We start from the raw sequence: 19,190 nt of genomic DNA on the forward strand, positions 1-19,190 counted from the left end.
CATTCATATATAAAGCATCTCAAGTGAAACTTGAGGTATTCTCTGTAAAACCCATAACACACTACACTTTTTATTCTTTTACTGACTTAGTGTTGGAGTTTTAACATTGCAGATACACCCATGCGTCATCGTACCAGAGATCCACTCCAGCGCATCAAGACTCCATTCAACCATTTCACTAAACATTTATGATTCCCTAGCGGAACACTCTTCGCACGATGATCACTTTCAAACATAACCATCGAATATACATATTGATACATATGAAGGCTAGCCTACTGAATTGAGTCTTGTACACCCATTTACCAGATCATGTAACGAGGTAGTTTGGGATTGTGCACTCTGTCTTGAGGGATCCCGCTATTGTTGTACCTCCTACCTTATCTTATATAGATATTGATATTTCGTTTGAGGACTACCAAGAGAATTTGGTTCCAAAGGCGATATAAAGTGTTCTAGGTGATCATCTATTATTTTTGTTCTAAGTTACATATGATGATTTTAATAGAGTGTTACACCTTTGTATGAGGCAGACCAAGCAATTGATATATTGATAAGTTGTGTTTGTATTGTTTCTTTAGTCCAGTGTGTCACTGCTAGAGGAGAGGTACATGAAGGTACCATTAAATGAGACACAATGTGAGCGGTATTAGAAGAGATATAAGGTGCATTAATAACAACTAAGAGTGCAAAATCTGATACTTAAACTTATGTTATAATACAATGATGTTGTTTTCAAATAATGTTTGTTTCTTATTATGTTGCACTAAGATCATATTATTAATTGTTTCTCAACCATTGCAAAAATCAGCTTGATCGATTAACAAATATTGTTTCAATCTACCATGAGTAAATTCAACTCTGTTTACGATGGTTTTGACAAAGTGTATCCATATTTTTCTTGATTCTTTTCTATTTATTTCTTTATACTCACCACTTATTTCATAATCAACACAATAAAAGTTTTTTGTCTATAAAAACTCGAATCAGATCTCTCAATAACTCCACCAAAAACCTAACTTAACAAAGAGTTTCAGTATAGACCCATTTAATTTAATCACATTTTGGCTATTCACACAACTGTCAAACTAATTAATTCTGAAACGGAAAAAAAAAATCTGTATAACAATACATACTGTTATTTCAAATATTAACCTAGTCAAACACACCTCTTAGTTTTTGTTTTTCTTTTTAAATATACTATGCATTTGAAGGATCCAAATAGGGTTTATTGAACTTGAATAAACTAATCAGTTTTTGGTGTAAAAAAAGGAGGACAAGAACAATTGATACAATAATTAAACATTTACAATTAAAAGGCTTACATCATGTGACTTTGAATCATGTAACAAAAACAAACAACAATAAAAAATGTATTAGATGGTCTGTTAATGTAAACTTTAATCTTATTTTGAGTAAACATAAAACTTCAAATAAATCTCCAGATTATTGGGAAAAATTATATAAAATATCATATATATATCTATCAAACTAAGCAAGAAATGCGCATTCGCATCAACACTATCCCAACATTCAAACTAGCTCTAATTCTGAAGGAACAATCCAACAAAAACCAAAACAAACAAAATCAGCAGCTACATAGAAAGCTTCGTTATCTTTTTCAATATCAACCGTCGGCAATCATGTAATCTCTTACTCCCTCGTAGGAATAGAACGGCCGAAAGCCTTGATATCTCGTTGCAGCTGCAATAAATCAATACAAAGTAGTATAATATTAATATAGGAAATGCATGTTGTCTATCAAGAGGCGAAAAACAACTCATTCTTTAACCACATTGCATGTCTGTTAAAATAACACACAACAGTACTTTACCTTAAATAGGTAATGAAGATGGGTCTTCAGTAGTTTGTATTCGTGTTGCAATTGTTGTAGACATCTACGACACCTACAATCAACGTTTATAGGCAGAACGTAAAATCTATTGTTTTGTTGTGCGATGAGAAAGAAAAACGTATAAACTTTTTCTAATCCTATCGTTTTAGGCCCAATGGAAACAGCAAGCTGTAAACATTATCAAGATTACCAATACATAGCAGGAAAATCTACATGATTATCCGACAAATTCATGTACGAAATGTAAAATTGAACTCACCCTTCGAGGTTCTGAGCCTCACAGAAACTTCTGAAGGTGGCACATATACTTGTAACTCGAGCAGCACCAACACTGCGAAACAAATAATTCACAAATAATACTAACAAGAACTATTTCTTGAGGCTATAGCAGTAACACATTAAAGAGATAATCGATTACAAACACAACATGAATACCTAGCACTGCTTCCCTTCTGTTGATGAGCATGAGCATCAATTTGTTTGAAATTCACAGGTACTTGTGCTCTACACATATAATCAAATACAATCATTTTAACAATTTCATAATTATATTCAATAATTTCATTCTCAGAAAGTAGAATCAATTGATTAAAGAGAAAAGTAACAATAATGATACTTACAGTTCATGTGACATGTTGTTGAGAAGCTTATCAGAATCAGCAAAGAACAAAGTGATAACCTCGTACACAAAATCTGGACTACTGTCATCTTGAAGTTTCTGAAGCTGACTGAACTGATCATCCAGAAAACCCTGCTCCCCCAATAATCAAGATTTAATAATCTCAAAACAAAGGATAATTATTAATAATTGAGAAAGAAAAAAAAGGAACAAGAACCTGTTGAAACATAGCAGCTTCGTGGTCGCGTAGCTTCCTCTGTAAATGATCCATGTTCTGGATACAACAAAATCTCAAGGAATATATAGGAAGAAAAGGGTTATTGAGTTGAGATTGAAAAGGAACAGAAAGAGTAATAAATAGTAGTAAAAATTAGTGTCTGTTTGTCTGAATTCGGAGATGAAAACGTTACTGGTTTGGGTTTGTTAGGTTTCCGAAAAGGGGGATGGATTTCTCCTTAATTTGGACACATACTGCTTCTGGCTGGTTATGTCTATGTACTTTCTCTTTAGTCAAAACTCAAAACTTTTTTTTTTAATTAAATTATTTTTATTAAATTTTCTTCTTTTGTTTTTGACTAATTTTGATTTTGAGCAAGAGTCAAAATAGATAGACCCAATTATATTTAGTATGATTTTTTTTAAATGCGTGGATTAATAAATTTAAATTAATAAAAAAGAATAAATTTATAAACTAATTTAAAATAGATTTTAGTATATTAATAATAATATTACAAAAATATTATTTATACTTTCTTAAATAGATCCAAATGTATTTTTATGAGTTTTTAGTTAAATTCTCCCCCCTTTCTAAAATATAAGAGGAAAAATAAAAAACATATATATATATTATAATTTGATTAAGATTTTATTGAAATAAATTATTTTAAAAGATGTGAAAATAATTTTTATTGATGGTTCGTTATAGAAGAGACGATGAAAATTGATTTTTTTTTATATTTAGAATGAGTAAGATTTTTTTTTTGCAGTTTAAATATTTTATAATAAAAAAAGTCTAATTTAAACATGACGTAAATAGGTTGTAGACATCTTTTGGTTCATATGAATATTATGATAGATAATACTTTTTAAATTTAAGTCATTAAATTAAAATTATATATCAATTTTAAAAAAATTAAAATTACATAAAATTAAATATTATTGATTTTTTTTAAAAATTTACTATTAAAATTATTCCATTCACCTAAATATTATAGGATGTGATTTAGTGGAAACCGTTTAAATTAAATCAAATTTTAGATTTATTTTTATGTTACAAAGATATATTATATTAATCTGATTCAATATTTCTACTTTTATATTAGGAAGATATGTTATATTAATCTGTTATTAGTTAATTTTTAATTTTTCAATATAACTTATTAATTTAATTTAACTTTTTTATTATTATTTTATATGCGCTAATGAAATTCATTCAATAATATTAAATTTAATATATTATAGATTACATTTTATATCAACATGTTATTTTTATCTTTTTTATCGGATCTTTATATATTATTATTAATTATAAATTATAGTAATTTATATATTTAAATATCAATTTTAAAATAAGTCAGATTAAATCAAATAAAAATGTTAAATATTTAAATAATTTTAATATATTATATATTACACATTATATAAAATAAATTGTATAAATACTTAAAAAAATATAGTTTAATTGTTTTAATAATATAATAATATAATATAATATAAAAGTTGAATGAAACTCGTTTAAAAAATCAAACGGATATAATGAATGTTGGGTGCTCTCAATTCATTTAGAAGAAATAAAAAACAAAATAGAGTTTTTGTTTACTCAAACTAAATACTAGTAGAGTGTTTGACCTTTCTAGGTAAATCATATTTTTACTCAAACTATACTGGTGGATTATTCTTTCAGAAACACTTAAAACTTTCTAGATATTTAATCAAAATTATATAAAATTCCTTGTAAAATGATGCTTTATAGAAAATAAAATTACCTAATGAGAATAAAATAAACATACATAGTTTTATAATGAAATATAAAATTATTTCTATATTTTTCCAACAATAATATAATTCTATATTAGGTCTTTTTAATTTATTTACATATAATAACCGAATTGTATAACAAAATAGTATTCAACATAGAAAAAACAGTAATATAAAAGAAAATTCAAAAATTCAACTATAATTGAATATTTTAATAATTTTACTATAATATGGTATTTTATTATGGTCTTATCATTGACCTTGACCTTGACCTAATAATGTATCATAATTTTCAGCTATTACCATGTATAAATAATATATTTAATATCATAAAATATTCTATTTTACATAAATTATTTATCTCCTAAAGGAATTAATGAAATATTATAGATTCAAATTCGTGGATTTGTATCTGAATTCTTATCGAACGGAACATAAAATATTCACTTTTATTCATATGTACTAGAATCCTTCTACAAAATGTTAAATATTATAAATTAAAAATATAATAGTTTTTTATAAAATTAATTTAATGAAATAGATCAACGATAATAGGTAGTTGGTCCAACAGGTTAAATTAATTTTGCACAACATGGGAATTAATATTAAATTCTAATATTAAGAAATACTCATTTTTAGTTCAAACTATAATTCAAGTAAAAGCATTTCTCTAGTAGAGGTGGCATGAGGAAAAACATAATAAAGATGAAAAAGAAATAGATGTGAGAATATAAGAGAACCAGCATTCATAGAAGTTAAAGGCGAATCTAGAAAATTTTGAAAAGAGTTTGATAAGTGAATATCCACAAATACTCATTCATTTGGTCCATCCTAACTCACGAAGTTTAGTATGAACGTTATAAAAAACACAAACTCAGAATATTAAAAACAACATTCCCTTTTCCCCGTGGGATTCATAGGACATTGCCAACTAGGCTCTGAAAATAATTTGTGAAATTTGAAGTCTTAAATTACATTAATCTCTTAGTATTATTCCAGAAACTGAATTAACAATCTCAACTATGCTAATGTGATTAAAAATTCATAAACTGAATGTACGGTTTTTTCCACAACAGGAAAAAAAAAGTTGAAATGAAGGTTCAAATTTTTCTCTCTTGGGTATGAGACTATGATGTGAAGAGTTTGTACTTTTTTAATCAGGAATATTTTTTACATGTACAAATCAAGAATAATATTGACCAAACCAAAATTAATATAAAAAATATAACACAAAATCCATGCACAATTCATAATTACATGCAAGCTTGATAAAAGTTAAGCTCAAGATTAATTGACTGCAATTCTGCAAAGCCATACATACTTATATGGCTGTCCAAACATTGACAAAGCCATCAAGATATTTGGATGCCCATCTACAGCAATGTACAGGGGTGATGGAAAGAGATGCAGGTCATAAAATTAAGCAACAGATCATCGTAACTGTTGCTCGTGCAATTTCTAATTCCCGAGCGTGCACATTGCTTTTTGCATTTTCGGTAATAGATAATAAGATGATTGATTCTATTGATTCCGAGACTTCCACTTCAGATGTTGTAATCAACCTAAACGAGAATAGAATTCATAAGTTCATTGTCAAAAGTTTTTAAATGGAACCATATAGAAAGAACAGCCCCCTCCCCAACCCCATCTCCAAAGTAAAATGATGTAGCTGCAACTATATTTTATTTTTACCTTAGTCCGAAAAGCCAAAAAGGCCCCCAATTGTTTCACCATCCTCGTCATCTTCTGGTTGTTCTCTTTCATGGCTGCAGTTGCTGCTGTCATCTTCTGGTTGCTCCCTTTCATGGCTACTGCCGGTGCGGTCAACATCATCAGTTACTTCTTCAGTTAACACATTGCTTCCATCTTGCACAGGTGTCTTGCACTGGCCATCTGGGAAAGAATGCTCGGCACATGCATTTTGCATTTCGGAGGACACTTCCAAAAAATTGTTCTTATCTAAATCATGTTTCATAAACAATGCTGAGTCATCGCTAATCCCAACACCTTCTACACTATTCCTTCCGTTTGAGTTTATCTTTCCCCCTTGCAGTAATGGACTGCCATTGTGGCAATGGTCATACGGAGAATCGACGTGCTTCAAGCTTCCAGATGAACACAATTTTTCTAGGACAAACTTGTTTTGCTGAGAAGGCTCAGCAGCATTGATTGCCTCCACTCTTTCTGGGTAGATCTCACCAAGCATTTGGCAACAAGAAGAAACTTGATCTAGGTCAAGCAAATTTTCAATCCTTCTTGATGAACCTAAAGTAAATATACATCAATATTCAATATATTGTCACAGGAGATTCAAATAAAACTCTGATACAGAAATTGCTTAGAATGATACAGAAAGGAGATATACATCAACATTTCTGTAAAACTATGATGGTACAACAGAAGAAATTGCTTATAGAATGATACAGAAAGGAAGTATGCATCAACATTCTTTTAAAACTTTGATTGGTTTTAAAAGATCACTGTTGTATTGCTCCTTCAAAGTTACAATACCAGTTTCATACCTCCATCAGAGCTTTCAGTGGAGCTCAGTGATGCTGGTTTTGAGTGACAAAAAACGGTCCTGTCAGCAGTTTGCTTGTCTTCAGCCACGTGGAGAACAGGAGATGCGGAGCCCAAATGTTTTCCTTCTGGAAGGCTTCTGAGACAACCAGCAAAGTAAACATATGGTGAAATAAAGGACTACTGACGTTCACAGATAAACCAAGACCAGCAAAGTAAACATATGGTGAAACAAAGGACTACTGACGATCACAGACAAACCAGGACCACAACAAATGTTACTAAGGATAAGCTATGCATTTTGTTAGACATTATACTTTACTTGTTGAGGTTATAGATCCCTACAAAAGCCTTTAATTAATAACTGTGTGCAAGCAGAAAATGCTAAAATATAGATGAACACACACAATAACCATACAGAAACAATTGCAACATTTGATAATACTGACGTATTTCTGTCAGAGTTATTTTTAATCAAAGGGTGCAAGTCAAATTTTGTAACAGTACTGTAAAATAGAAAAGAATAGATGGTTTCTCTCCTTCAAGCGAACACAGAAAGCATGATTTCAGCTGAGGAATCCAAAAATCTGTTCATCTATGATATGATACAGTAAGTCTGTTAGGGTAAATATGCTATAACAACAGTGCAGTCGAAAGCAATAATTTAGAATCACACAAAACTGAAAACTCAGGTTGGCATATTCAGAATCAAATGACAGCATATTGTTTCTACCCTGTGGGAATTATCCCTTGTGATAAAAAAATTTACACAAATGCTTCTAAATATTAATCATCAAAATGTTTCTTAATGTCTTTGGTAAAGCTCGTTTTGATTGCATCATGAACTACAATCAATTTTAATAATCTAAATGTTGTCTTGATCACAATAGCACGGCATGATTGGCATGCTAAGATGGCCGATCTACTAAAAATAAAATAGAAAAAGTCACCACCTCTCATTCCAGCTCGGTCTGATGCCCTGAAAATTGTCAAACACGGGCAACAACTCCTTCCGTCTTATTTCAATTTCGTTGGCGGAGATCTTTTCAATTTCAGACTCACCACCAGCATTGAAAACAGTTCTTCCAGAATTCAGTGAGTAGAAGCAAATCTGAAGAACCAAGATAGTTAGCAAGTAGCAACCAAGGTCAAGCACTGTATACGAAAATAAAAACTTTACACAAATAAATACCTTAGAATTTTGCCATATTGGAATTCTTCCAAAATTTACTTGCACCTCAGCATTAGATATATACCAGTGAGATCTCTCATGGGGCTTACCTGTAGAGGGTTTTACCATCTTTTCCCCAACACTGTCACTTATATTAAAAGAATTAAATCCATAGCCACCACCAGAATACATCATTTCTTGAACTCTATTGATACCATCTTGTCTATCACAGGTATTGCTCCAAGGTTCCCCTTTTTCTGGCCACTCTGACCTTCTGCATACGTCCCACCATTGAATGGGCTCAACTTTCACTCTAAACTCATCATCCTCCTGCATGTGCGGGGCTGAAGCTAACTGGGTTCTCGAACCACTTTCATTTGGCTCTGGACCAACAGATGGAAGAAGCTCATGTTGAACTATATGACCTGATGGTGTATATACCAACAGCTGCTCTAAGGATTTCATTTTTGACTTATCAAGCGGCTGCGAATGAGACATGGAATTATGAAATATCACAGCAATAGCCCCAGATGGAACAAAAACTTTTCCTGCAACATTTGCACTAGAACTGTGAATGGTATTAAGCCATCCAAAACTGCTATACTTTATTCGGCTAACAACAGAAAGGACAACAGGTGCTGGGGGAGGCAAAGATTGCTGATGAGAAATGATAGATGAAGTAGACCACCAAGGCAGAGACAAAACAGGAAGTAAGGAGGGTTCTTCCCCCTTAGAATTGATAATTTGGAAACCAGTGTCGCCTCCAAAAGGTGATAAAATAAAAAGATGGCAAGTCCCTTTTGAAGAGACAATTGCAACCCACTGGCTAAAATGACTAAAACAAATGTCCTGGATCGTCTGTCGAATAAGAAAACAAGATGATCAAAATCATGAATGCTGGCCACAAATGGAATCACAAACTTAAAAACAAATAAAACAAGATAAATTTATACTCCCTGACAGAAACTTAAATAAATAATCGTGTCTAGCCTCTAGGCTACTTGACCAAAAAAAATAAATAATAACAGTGTTCAAAACTAATTGTAATTCACAACTGATAGTTATAGAGAAAGGAAATTTTTTTATGGAAGGCTTTTTCATAGCCGTTTGTCATCATCGAAAGGTTCATTATGTTAAAAACAAAGAAGTGCAGATGTCAAATTAAGAAGAGAGAAAAGAATAATTTAAGATTCTCTCAAGGGGATGTAATTTATCCAAAAATAAATCAATATTGCAACCAAGATATACTAACCGCCGGTGTAATTCCACGATGAAGTCTATAAAGATGCGCATGAGTAACGCTCCAGTCACTTGTAACCCCTGAACCCTTCCGTGTACAAGATGGCATTATCCGGAAGATATTAATAGAATTTCCATAGACAGATGCCGTGACCAGAAGCGTCCCACTAGGGTCAAAACATAGAGCAGATATAGGACTAGAGTGAGCTTTAAATTGGGAGATGATAGCTCTGGAAACAAAATCTTTAAGAATTACCTGCAACAATAACATGAACCAAAAAACAAGTTAGAGATTAATATTCTACTCAAAGTGTGAAAACATCGGGCCTATCAATCTGCTGAGCCGTGTTGAAATAATACCAACCATTCCTGCATTGTCCATATCGCTTCCTGTAACCCTACCAGTTTTCCATCCTGAAATTGATGGTATTGAAGAACTAGAACCATCAGGAAGCATGTCTTGACAGTATTTGAATAATCCAGCAGCCAAATGTTTGCTGGACTCCATTGCATAACGAGCCACCAAACTACCATTGCTTGGAGATTTTGATGGACTAACTCTTGGAGAAGGACTAAAGTTTTGTGGGCTTATGCATCCAACATTTGAGGGCAGTGGATTGTTGGAAGGATATGCTAGCCACCTAGGACCCACAGCCATTGGACCATAACCCACATTCACTCCTATTGTTCCTTGCCCCGATAACTGAGGAACGGGATAGGTGAGAACACTGAACTTATTCTCAAGAGTCAATGCATCAAAGCAGTATATCTGCCAAAAACAATCATCAAGAAAGTAAATCAATCACGGTATAGATAACAAACATTATCCAACAAAAATGGTCTAATATAATAATTCAAAAATCCTAAAAGCCCAGAGAAGCTGCAGCATTACTTGTGCGGCAAGACCAACAGCTACTATCTTCGAACAACACCTGATCATACACACAACCGAACGAAACCTCAGAACATGAACATAAGAATGAGACTTCAACGAATAAAACCGAACAGCCGTAGCAGATTTCACACCATTCCCAGATTGACTCTCCACCTTACCACCCTCTCTTCCCAAACTACCAGAACCACTACCGTTTTGACCAACACATCCCTCATCCCCATCACCAGCAACAACCAACAGCAAAGGATGCGATTTTCTAAACCCCTCCTGACCATCAGAGCTTACACCCACAGGAAAAGGCTGCATCTGCAAAAACGAAACCGGTCCATCTCGCTTGGAAACCACCTCACTAAATCCAGACGCATCTTCCACATCAAGTATTTGAAATCCATTAAGATATCCAAGTAACAGAACACGTTTACAAAGCTTCTGATCAATCTCTAGTTTATCAAAACCAGCCCAAGTAACCTATCCAACAAAATCAAATTATAAAATCATAACCATTAAAAAAAAGCAATAACAACAAAATCAATACGAAAATAGTAATTAATGAATTATTAACTAAATAAAGCAATAAAGTCACGATGATCATAAAAAGAAAATTAACCAGAAGAAGTATTATTAATATTAACTAACTATAAAATATAGTTGAAGAATGCATGTAACCGCATAGAGAGTATATAGAAATTAAACCAAATTAATGAAAAATCGACCTGATCCTTATGATCATCGGAAGGAGAGGTAATAGAAGAAGCGACGGATGCGCCGGCGGAGCGTACGGTGGAAGCGACGGTGCAGGCATTGGTGGAAACAGTTTTAAGACAAGAAGAGATGATCCTAAAGGAACTCGGTAATAAACCGTTGTTTTTCCCTTTTCCTTTCTTCATGGTTGATTAGAGAAAAGAGCGAAAGAGGTTTTGGATTGAAACGAGCATCGCGGCGGGTTTGACTTTGGAGTAGCGGAATTGAAAAAACGGAGTTACGGCGGAATCATAGTTGAGTAGTTAGGACTTCGGCTTCGCTTTCTTTATCGTCCATCGTTGATGTCAGTCGCTGTGACTGGTTATTGTTTTTACTTTTTCGCTTTTTAATTTATAATTTATGTGTTGCTATTTTTAGCGTCTTTTATTTTTGTTTGGGTTGGGCTTGCGATGCACTCTAAACAAGAGTGAAGCGTATCAGAACATACATATGAAAATCAACTTTATATGTTATTTTATTATTTTTATTTATGTTTTTAAAAAATATTAATATTTTATTTCACGGAAAAAAATAATAGTTTTGGTATATTGTGTTTTTTTAGGAATCTGGATGATCTATTTTATGGGTACATTTGTTTTCTCATGAAATAAAAGAGAAAATTTAAGTGATTACTTAGGCAGAATTTTTTACTATAATATCTTAGATTTTGAAAAAAATTCTCAAAATAATCCTGATTTCAAAAAATTCTCAATCTATCACATTTTTAAGAGGAGGCGTCAATATAATTGGCGCCTCCTCTTAAACTTAGAGAGAGGGCGCCAATTAGATTGGCTAGGGCACATGGTACTATCAATCCAATTGACGCACATGTGTAAAGGTTAAAGGGAGGCGCCAATTGGATTGGCTCCCCTGTGTGTTTTATAATTTTTTTTCAAAAATAGTCTACATGATACATAAAATCGAAATCGGACCAATTCATATTAATATTAATTCTCATTTACACAAAAAAGACTAATGTTGATGATCGGGATCACCTAACTGACCTCCGGTCCCACATCCCCTAGCTACCCGAACCCATGACCCTAACCCACGTTGATGATTCACCCCAGGTGTTTGAGCATCTGAGGGCCCAGGAACATCACTACCAATTGCAGGAGATTGTCTGTTGAGATAGTCAGACAAATCAGTGTAGTCTTGTGTATGCATCGAAGGTGTACTGCCATAGCTGAGTTCATGACCCATGCCAGAGTAGTTAGGTTGTGTTTGAGTTGTTGGTGGACGACCGGGACGATTGAAGGGAGACATTGATGTGAATGATGTGTCGAGGAAATGCTGGAAAGATTGTTGTGGTGTTTGGTAGAGATAGGGTTGTTGAAGGTTTCGATTTTGAGATGTTTGGGCTTCTTGGCATATGGTAGGAGGAGGGACGGTTGGTGTTAAATGATCGTTGAGTGTTTTGGCTAAGGCGACTTTGGTAGGGTGATGTGTTGGGTGCGAAGCGATGTTGGGTCTCTGGTTGATGATCTAGTTGTTGGTGGTGGTACGGGGTATGCTTTTGGTATTGTGGTTGGGTGTATGGCATGTTAGGGTTGTATGTTTGTGTGTTTGTGGAACAGAAAGTTTGACGGATAGGGGGTTGTGTGTAGCTGGTATGACAATGTTGTTAGGGGTTAGATGTTGAGGCATCTAGTGTGTAAGCTGCCTGGCATGGGTCGTATAGGTACATATCCTCGACGATGAACTCAAAACCAATCGATCTGTACCAAGCCATATAAGTACGACTTGGTTTTTCTTCAGTTGACATCACAGCGTCAGTTAAGACATGCTCATGGCGGTGCTTCCATTTGCGACACTCAGATCTAGCGAAGCTTTGCCATGGGTTAAAGTTCCATTGGTCGTTAACTTTGCTTAGATGCCATTCTCCTAGGTTTGTTGGGGGATCTGAGATATGTTGAAGCATACCGAACTGCAATTTCACACGATCACTGTTGTGCATCTCCACAGTGGTGAATCTTATGATCAGTGTGCATGCAGTCCATACGGCTCCGTCTTCTTCGTTGATTTCATGGGCATGATCCAAATTTAGGTATGAACGCCAAATGAACTGAAATATGAACATATGTTATATTATAAATTTGGTAGAAGAAATTAACAAATTATTACAAAATAATTAGGTTATTATCCATACATTTGTCGGTCGAAGGTGATCCAAGAGATTATAATACTAGGTAATACAGTGTCTAGGACATCTATTATAACTCATACCACGTGCCGACCATCTGCACCATAAAGGTAAAATTATTAGTTAGAGATAATAATCGGTAAAGTAAGTAAATATATACCATTTTAAACAACTTACTTTTGTGCATACGAGAATGTGAAAGGGTTGTTGTTGACGGGCGTTATGGACGGTAGTCTTGACCAACCCCATGTTTGGAGCAAAACAGCACATCCAAAAAAGGTAGATGTGTCTTTGTGTGAATTTTTACACAAAGAGCTATAAAGATAGGTCAGACAAGTGGATCCCCAACTGTAACTTCCTATTCTATCTACATGTCTTAGTAAAGGTAAATACATAACATGCATACTAGAATCACTACCTTCGGGAAATAAAAAAGAACCAATTAAAAGCATAATGTAACACCTAGTTTTATTATTCGAGCCTCTTCGGTAGAATGCTCATCTAAATGTAAGCTGTTATAGTATGCCTTAAGGCGTGAAAGGAGTATACCAAGAGGTCCAAGAGGTCCATGCAAATTGAATTCGCATAGTTGGTTGGTTTTACCATTTATAGCTTTACCTTCGATAGGCAGTCCCAATAGTATGCAGACGTCTTCTAACGTCACGGTACACTCACCGGTTGGAAACCAAAATGTGTGTGTCTCGGGACGCCATCTTTCACATAACGCAAGAACGAATTTATTATCCACTAACCAAGACATTATTTTGCTTATATGTCCAAAACCGGCGAGTTCGACATACGGTTGAATCATCAGGTACATGTGCACATATTCGTGGACCCGAGTTCGGAACCTTGAAACATCCTATAAAAGAAACAACAAAACACGTTACTAAGTTGATATGTTATTAAAAGGTATTCTAGACAAATAACAAAAGAATTAAACGCTTACATAAGTTGTTATGTTTGCAACTGTTCCTCTGTGTGATTCGCCCATTGTGAGGAAAGACATCTTGTCGAAGATGAAAGAGGTTGGTGCAAATGAAAGAGGTTGTTGCAGATGAAAGATTTGATGTTGTTGAGGAAGTAGTGAGTGTTGCTGTGGGAGAAATGTGAGAGTCTCTTGCCTATTTATAAGGTGTGACATGCAAAAGTGTGTAAGCTTGGAAAATTATGATTGCATGTGCTAGCCAAATGAATTGGCGCTCATGTGCATTTGCTACATGCAAGCGCCAATCAAATTGGCGCCTACGTAGGATCATGCATGACACATCTTGACCTATCCTGGTGCATGCATGGCTTTGCATGCTTGGTTACGAGGTCTGCATGCAAGACATGATGTCGCCAATTGGACTGGCGCTCATGTGCAAGCATTGCAAGCAAACGTCAATTGGATTGGAGCTAGGGCTTGCATGTGTGACACGTGGCTTCCCTCTGGATTGCATGTTGGACACATCACTTCCGTCTTGCTTGCATGTTTGACACATGAGTCTGAGTTGCTTGCATGTTTGACACATCACTTCAGACTTTCTTGCATGTTAGACACATCATTTACCTATTTAAGTGTCTTACTATCTACATCCAACAATCAACACATATTCATCTACAACAGGAAATTAATTTTCATCTGCACAAGAAATATTACAATGTCATCTTCACCAAAATATAGTATCAATGTTCATTGCAATGGTGAGATATATGAGTCTGAGTTATACAGGTTTTATTTTCGAAACACCGATACCATCCGACTTACGATCAAGAGAAATTCAAATTTCTTGCATCTGAAAAAACAAATTAAATCCTGCATAGAATATGGTATTGTGTCAAAGATCACGTATCAAAATCCTTTTTTTTAGAATAGTCAATGCAAGTTTTTCCCGCTAAAGGTACAGGATGATGAAGATGTTGAATATATGTTTGTTAGCCACGAACATTCTGGTTGCAATTGTATTGAGTTGTATATTACTCTTCAACCAAGTATACCATCTCAGCAATCTCAAATAACTAATCAGGATGAATCTGATGAATTTGATTCACAATACTCAGATGACATCGACCCAGAAGCAGAAGTAGAAGTTAACGTTGTTGATGAAGAAGAATAAGAGACTGAGACACAGGTCGATCATATGTTGAACAACAACAATGAAGATGATGATCAACCAGCGTCATTACCTCCAAGTCATGTATAAAATTCGCCTCAACATATGACAAACATGGATCTGCATGACGATGAAACATCCAACCGTATTTTTTGTAACCCGTATCCATGATCAGAAGGCGAGTTAAAGGTGGGAGACATGTTCCGCACTAAAGAAGAATGTTTGCGAGCTATCAAAAAATTTCACATGAATAACTCTGCTGATTTCACAGTGAAACACACTGATTCGAGAAGGTATGTCATCGAATATCATAACATCCTTTGTAAGTTTCGGTTGGCTGCGTCTCACAAGAAAATCGACTCTTGGGAGATAGCTTCAATAGACCCACCTCACAGTTGCATTACAACTAATGTTGAACAAGATCACCGTAAATTAAGTGTTGCATTGATATGTCAAGACATTTTGCCGCTTGTTAACAAAGACCCATCAGTGAAGGTGGGTATAATAATATCTCATATCAGAACAAGATATAGTTATACTCCATCTTACAAGAAAGCGTGGATTGCAAGGACAAAGGTTGTTGAACATGTATTCAGCAACTGGGAGGATTCATACAAAGAATTGCCATGGTTTTTATGGGCACTAAAAACATACGTACCAGGAACTGTTTCAATTATGGAGACATTGCAAGCATTTATGCCAGATGGAACATATGTTGCTGGAAATAGAATCTTTCACCGTCTCTTTGGGGCGTTTGACCCGTGCATCAAAAGTTTTGCATTTCACCGTCTCTTTTGGGCGTTTGACCCGTGCATCAAAGGTTTTGCATTATGCAAACCTATTATTCAAATTGATGGAACATGGTTATAAGGAAAATACAAGGGTATTTTACTTATGGCGGTTGCACAAGACGGCAACAACAATATCTTTTGCATTGCCTTTGCTCTGGTTGAAGGTGAAACTGTTGGTGGTTGGGGTTTCTTTCTTCAACATCTCAGAACACATGTGGCTCCACAAGCCAATCTCTGTTTGATTTATGATAGACATGATGCCACTGAGAGTGCTTACAATAACCATGAGAACATATGACATGATCCTCCTTCTACCCATGTCTATTGCATTAGACATATTGCATAAAACTTCATGCGTGCAATAAAAAATAAGAACCTTCGCAAAAAAATGGTGAATGCTGGGTATGCTCTAACTCAGCCGTCATTTCAATATTATCGTGATGAAATTAGACTGTCTAATGAAGATGCAGGAAGATGGCTAGATAACATACCAGTAGAGCAGTGGACATGGGCATTTGACGGAGGCTGTCGATGGGGCCACATGACAACAAACCTTGTGGAATGCATGAACAACGTATTCAAAGGCATTAGAAATCTAACAATAATCGTCTTAGTCAAATCAACCTATTATAGGTTGGCTTCTACCTTCGCAACCAGAGGTGAAAGATGAAGTGTGATGTTAATGTCTGGCCAAATATTCAGTGAGTGTTGTATGAAAGTGATGAAAGAGGAGAGCATCAAAGCTAGCACAGACGTGGTAACAGTCTTTGACCGTCATAGGAAAATTTTCAGCGTACAGGAAACAATGGACCGCAATGAGGGGAGACCAAATTTATCCTATGCTGTCAAACTAAACAGAAGTTGGTGCGACTGTGGAAAGTTCCAGACCTTCCGCATTCTTTGCTCCCATGTCATTGTAGCATGCACACATACTTGCCAAGACGCTTACAACCATCTCTCTAATGTTTGCAAGGCCATTACCATCATGAATGTGTATAACAAAATCTTCTCAGTGTTACCAATGGAGGAATACTGGCCTCCATATGAAGGTGACATAGTTTTGCACAATGACGAGATGCGAAGAAAGAAAAAAGGACGGCTAAACAACACGCGTATTAGAACAGAAATGGATACGACTGATAAAATGATAAGACTATGTAGTATATGTCATTAACCAGGACACAATAAGAACAATTATCCCAATCGAGGAGCAACATCTACATCATAATATTTTTGTAATCTTGGGTTTTTATATATCATTAACTTTTTGTTACAACAAGGTTAACAACAAACATCACTACAACATAAGCAAACTTAAAATAGAACATTTCTAACTGATTACAACAATCAAACTGATGTCATCTCATCCAAACATCATTTCCCTAGCATCCTTATCAGTTTTGACTCGCACCCAACCAAATATACTATCGAGTCTCTCAATACTTCTAATTTTCCCCTTCTGGTATTTTTCCATCTAACCAATAAACCAGCTTCCTCTTCAGTTGATCGAAAATAGTGATATTCCAGAAGAGCATCAACATCTGAGGTTTGTCTCTCAAATAAATCACCTTTCCATAGTGTTGCATCCGCGAAAAACAACCGGCGGGCAAAAACAAAAACAAACAGAGTCGCCACCGTGCGTTATTTATCCCAAAAGAGGGAAAGGAAACGCTCGAAGTAAACCTGGGAAAAGCATGGTCTCGCGACCAAAGAGATGGGATCGGGAGTCGGTTACGCAAGGGGAAAGTATTAGCACCCCTCACATCCGTCGTACTCGACGGGATCCACGCTCAAAAGATAGAAAAAGGTTGCTAAAACAAACATCACACACACATACTGAAGACAACACAGGTGGGAAAAGGGGGAAGAGGGCTCGCTAGGACATCGCGTCCTATGCCTACGTATCTCGTCTGGAACGAGAATCAGAGCGACCGTAGTTCGGCTCACGCACGCCGAAACAAACACACGCACAAAAAGGAAAACATGGAACCCGAACGCCAATAGCTGGACTTACATCAGCTTCCGAACCAAACAACCCACACTGGAAACCAGATGCCACTTGATGGACTTATACCGGACTCCAAGCACACAACAAGAGGATACGGAATGCCAATTGCTGGGCTTACATTCGTCTCCTACACACGCAAGAAGAAACAAGCAACAAGCTACTAAGGAGTCGGGAACTCGAGCCTAGCAACTGTCAAGCAAACACACACAAAAAGAAAACAAAGGGTTTGCCCGGAGAGATCTCGTGCGACCTCCTGCCTACGTACCTCATCTGGTATGAGGATCAGGGCAACGTAGTTCCCCTTAACAGGGAAGAAACTATCTCCTAACCAGAAACAAAGGGAGACACACTACTAGGGAGCTGGACTCGAGCCTAGGTGTTATCATGCATCATTGCCCTATGTTAAGGTTCACTATCTACTTGCACAACAGCAAGCTAATCCTAACCAGGAAAAACAAGCATGCAAGCATAAACACAACAAAGCAAACATTTCAAACAGCACACACTATATCCAGTCAAGTGAGGCTCAAACAAAGGGTCAGACTGCCAAGGCAAGTCATCTGTACTAGGGTAGAGTTAGCTCTTAACCCTGACATTGAGAGTCAGGGTGAAGCTGATGAAAGGCGAGTGAAGATTAGACTCCACAGCTCTTATCCCTGACCAGGGAGAGCTTCAGACAAAGGAGTGTGGGTTCAGAAAGGAGGAACCCTTCTACACTCATGACTCTGACACAACTGTACACTGTACAAGATCTTGGGTTAATGTCCCAATGCATCAACACAGTGGTGTGAGCAGAGGGACGACTCAACAAGAATAGCAGGGGATGGATTGCACATCCCTTGGGTTCTGCCAATTGCCTTAATCAAGGTCTTTACCTGCTTGGGGACAAAGTTAAACAATCACAAACATCGCCTCTTAAGGAGGACTTCAGACAGTTGCCTGGCCAAGTAACAGGCCAGGTCTTCCAGACTACATGGAGACAAGAGAGTCTACCTCAATTGGTTTATACAACCAAGCACAGCAAGCAAGTTCAAAAAGAACTGTTAGCAACTAATGTACCTAAAATCAATTAAATACAATCAGTATACCAGACAAACCAACATTAAACAGCAAAAGTCAAACAGTTAACACAATG

The 19,190-nt window shown here is 35.6% G+C and overlaps 2 protein-coding genes across 3 annotated transcripts; both read right to left on the reverse strand.

Moving 5' to 3' along the window:
* Nucleotides 1–1,428: 1,428 nt before the first annotated feature.
* LOC127096970 (histidine-containing phosphotransfer protein 1) lies at nt 1,429–2,968 on the reverse strand. The gene is made up of 6 exons (XM_051035495.1): nt 2,692–2,968; nt 2,476–2,606; nt 2,291–2,359; nt 2,115–2,186; nt 1,835–1,907; nt 1,429–1,704 (listed from the first exon to the last, which is right to left on the reverse strand). The coding sequence occupies exons 1-6, from the start codon at nt 2,743–2,745 to the stop codon at nt 1,654–1,656; spliced, it is 450 nt and encodes a 149-aa protein (XP_050891452.1). The 5' UTR covers nt 2,746–2,968; the 3' UTR covers nt 1,429–1,653.
* A 2,678-nt stretch (nt 2,969–5,646) lies between these two features.
* On the reverse strand, nt 5,647–11,376 carry LOC127092010 (autophagy-related protein 18g). 2 transcript variants are annotated; one of them, XM_051030779.1, is made up of 9 exons: nt 10,990–11,376; nt 10,274–10,744; nt 9,746–10,150; nt 9,395–9,637; nt 8,164–9,000; nt 7,925–8,082; nt 6,974–7,107; nt 6,144–6,716; nt 5,647–6,013 (listed from the first exon to the last, which is right to left on the reverse strand). In XM_051030779.1, exons 1-8 carry the CDS (start codon nt 11,161–11,163, stop codon nt 6,145–6,147), a joined length of 2,994 nt encoding a protein of 997 aa, XP_050886736.1. In that variant the 5' UTR covers nt 11,164–11,376; the 3' UTR covers nt 5,647–6,013; nt 6,144. The 2 variants fall into 2 exon arrangements, with proteins under 2 accessions (XP_050886736.1, XP_050886735.1); XM_051030778.1 differs by having other exon boundaries at nt 6,974–7,110.
* Nucleotides 11,377–19,190: the final 7,814 nt, after the last annotated feature.

The sequence above is a fragment of the Lathyrus oleraceus genome, chromosome 6 (genome assembly GCF_024323335.1).
Source record: "Lathyrus oleraceus cultivar Zhongwan6 chromosome 6, CAAS_Psat_ZW6_1.0, whole genome shotgun sequence".
Taxonomy (NCBI): domain Eukaryota; kingdom Viridiplantae; phylum Streptophyta; class Magnoliopsida; order Fabales; family Fabaceae; genus Lathyrus; species Lathyrus oleraceus.

Coding starts and splice junctions, on each gene's coding strand:
- LOC127096970 (XM_051035495.1), bottom strand. CDS start 2,745: ATGGATCATTTACAGAGGAAGCTACGCGACCACGAAGCTGCTATGTTT. Junction 2,187..2,290: donor CAGAAGGGAAGCAGTGCTAG/GTATTCATGTTG, acceptor TTTGTTTCGCAG/TGTTGGTGCTGCTCGAGTTA. Junction 1,908..2,114: donor GAGGCTCAGAACCTCGAAGG/GTGAGTTCAATT, acceptor CGTTGATTGTAG/GTGTCGTAGATGTCTACAAC.
- LOC127092010 (XM_051030778.1), bottom strand. CDS start 11,163: ATGAAGAAAGGAAAAGGGAAAAACAACGGTTTATTACCGAGTTCCTTT. Junction 9,638..9,745: donor ATATGGACAATGCAGGAATG/GTTGGTATTATT, acceptor TTATTGTTGCAG/GTAATTCTTAAAGATTTTGT. Junction 9,001..9,394: donor ATCGTGGAATTACACCGGCG/GTTAGTATATCT, acceptor CTTATTCGACAG/ACGATCCAGGACATTTGTTT.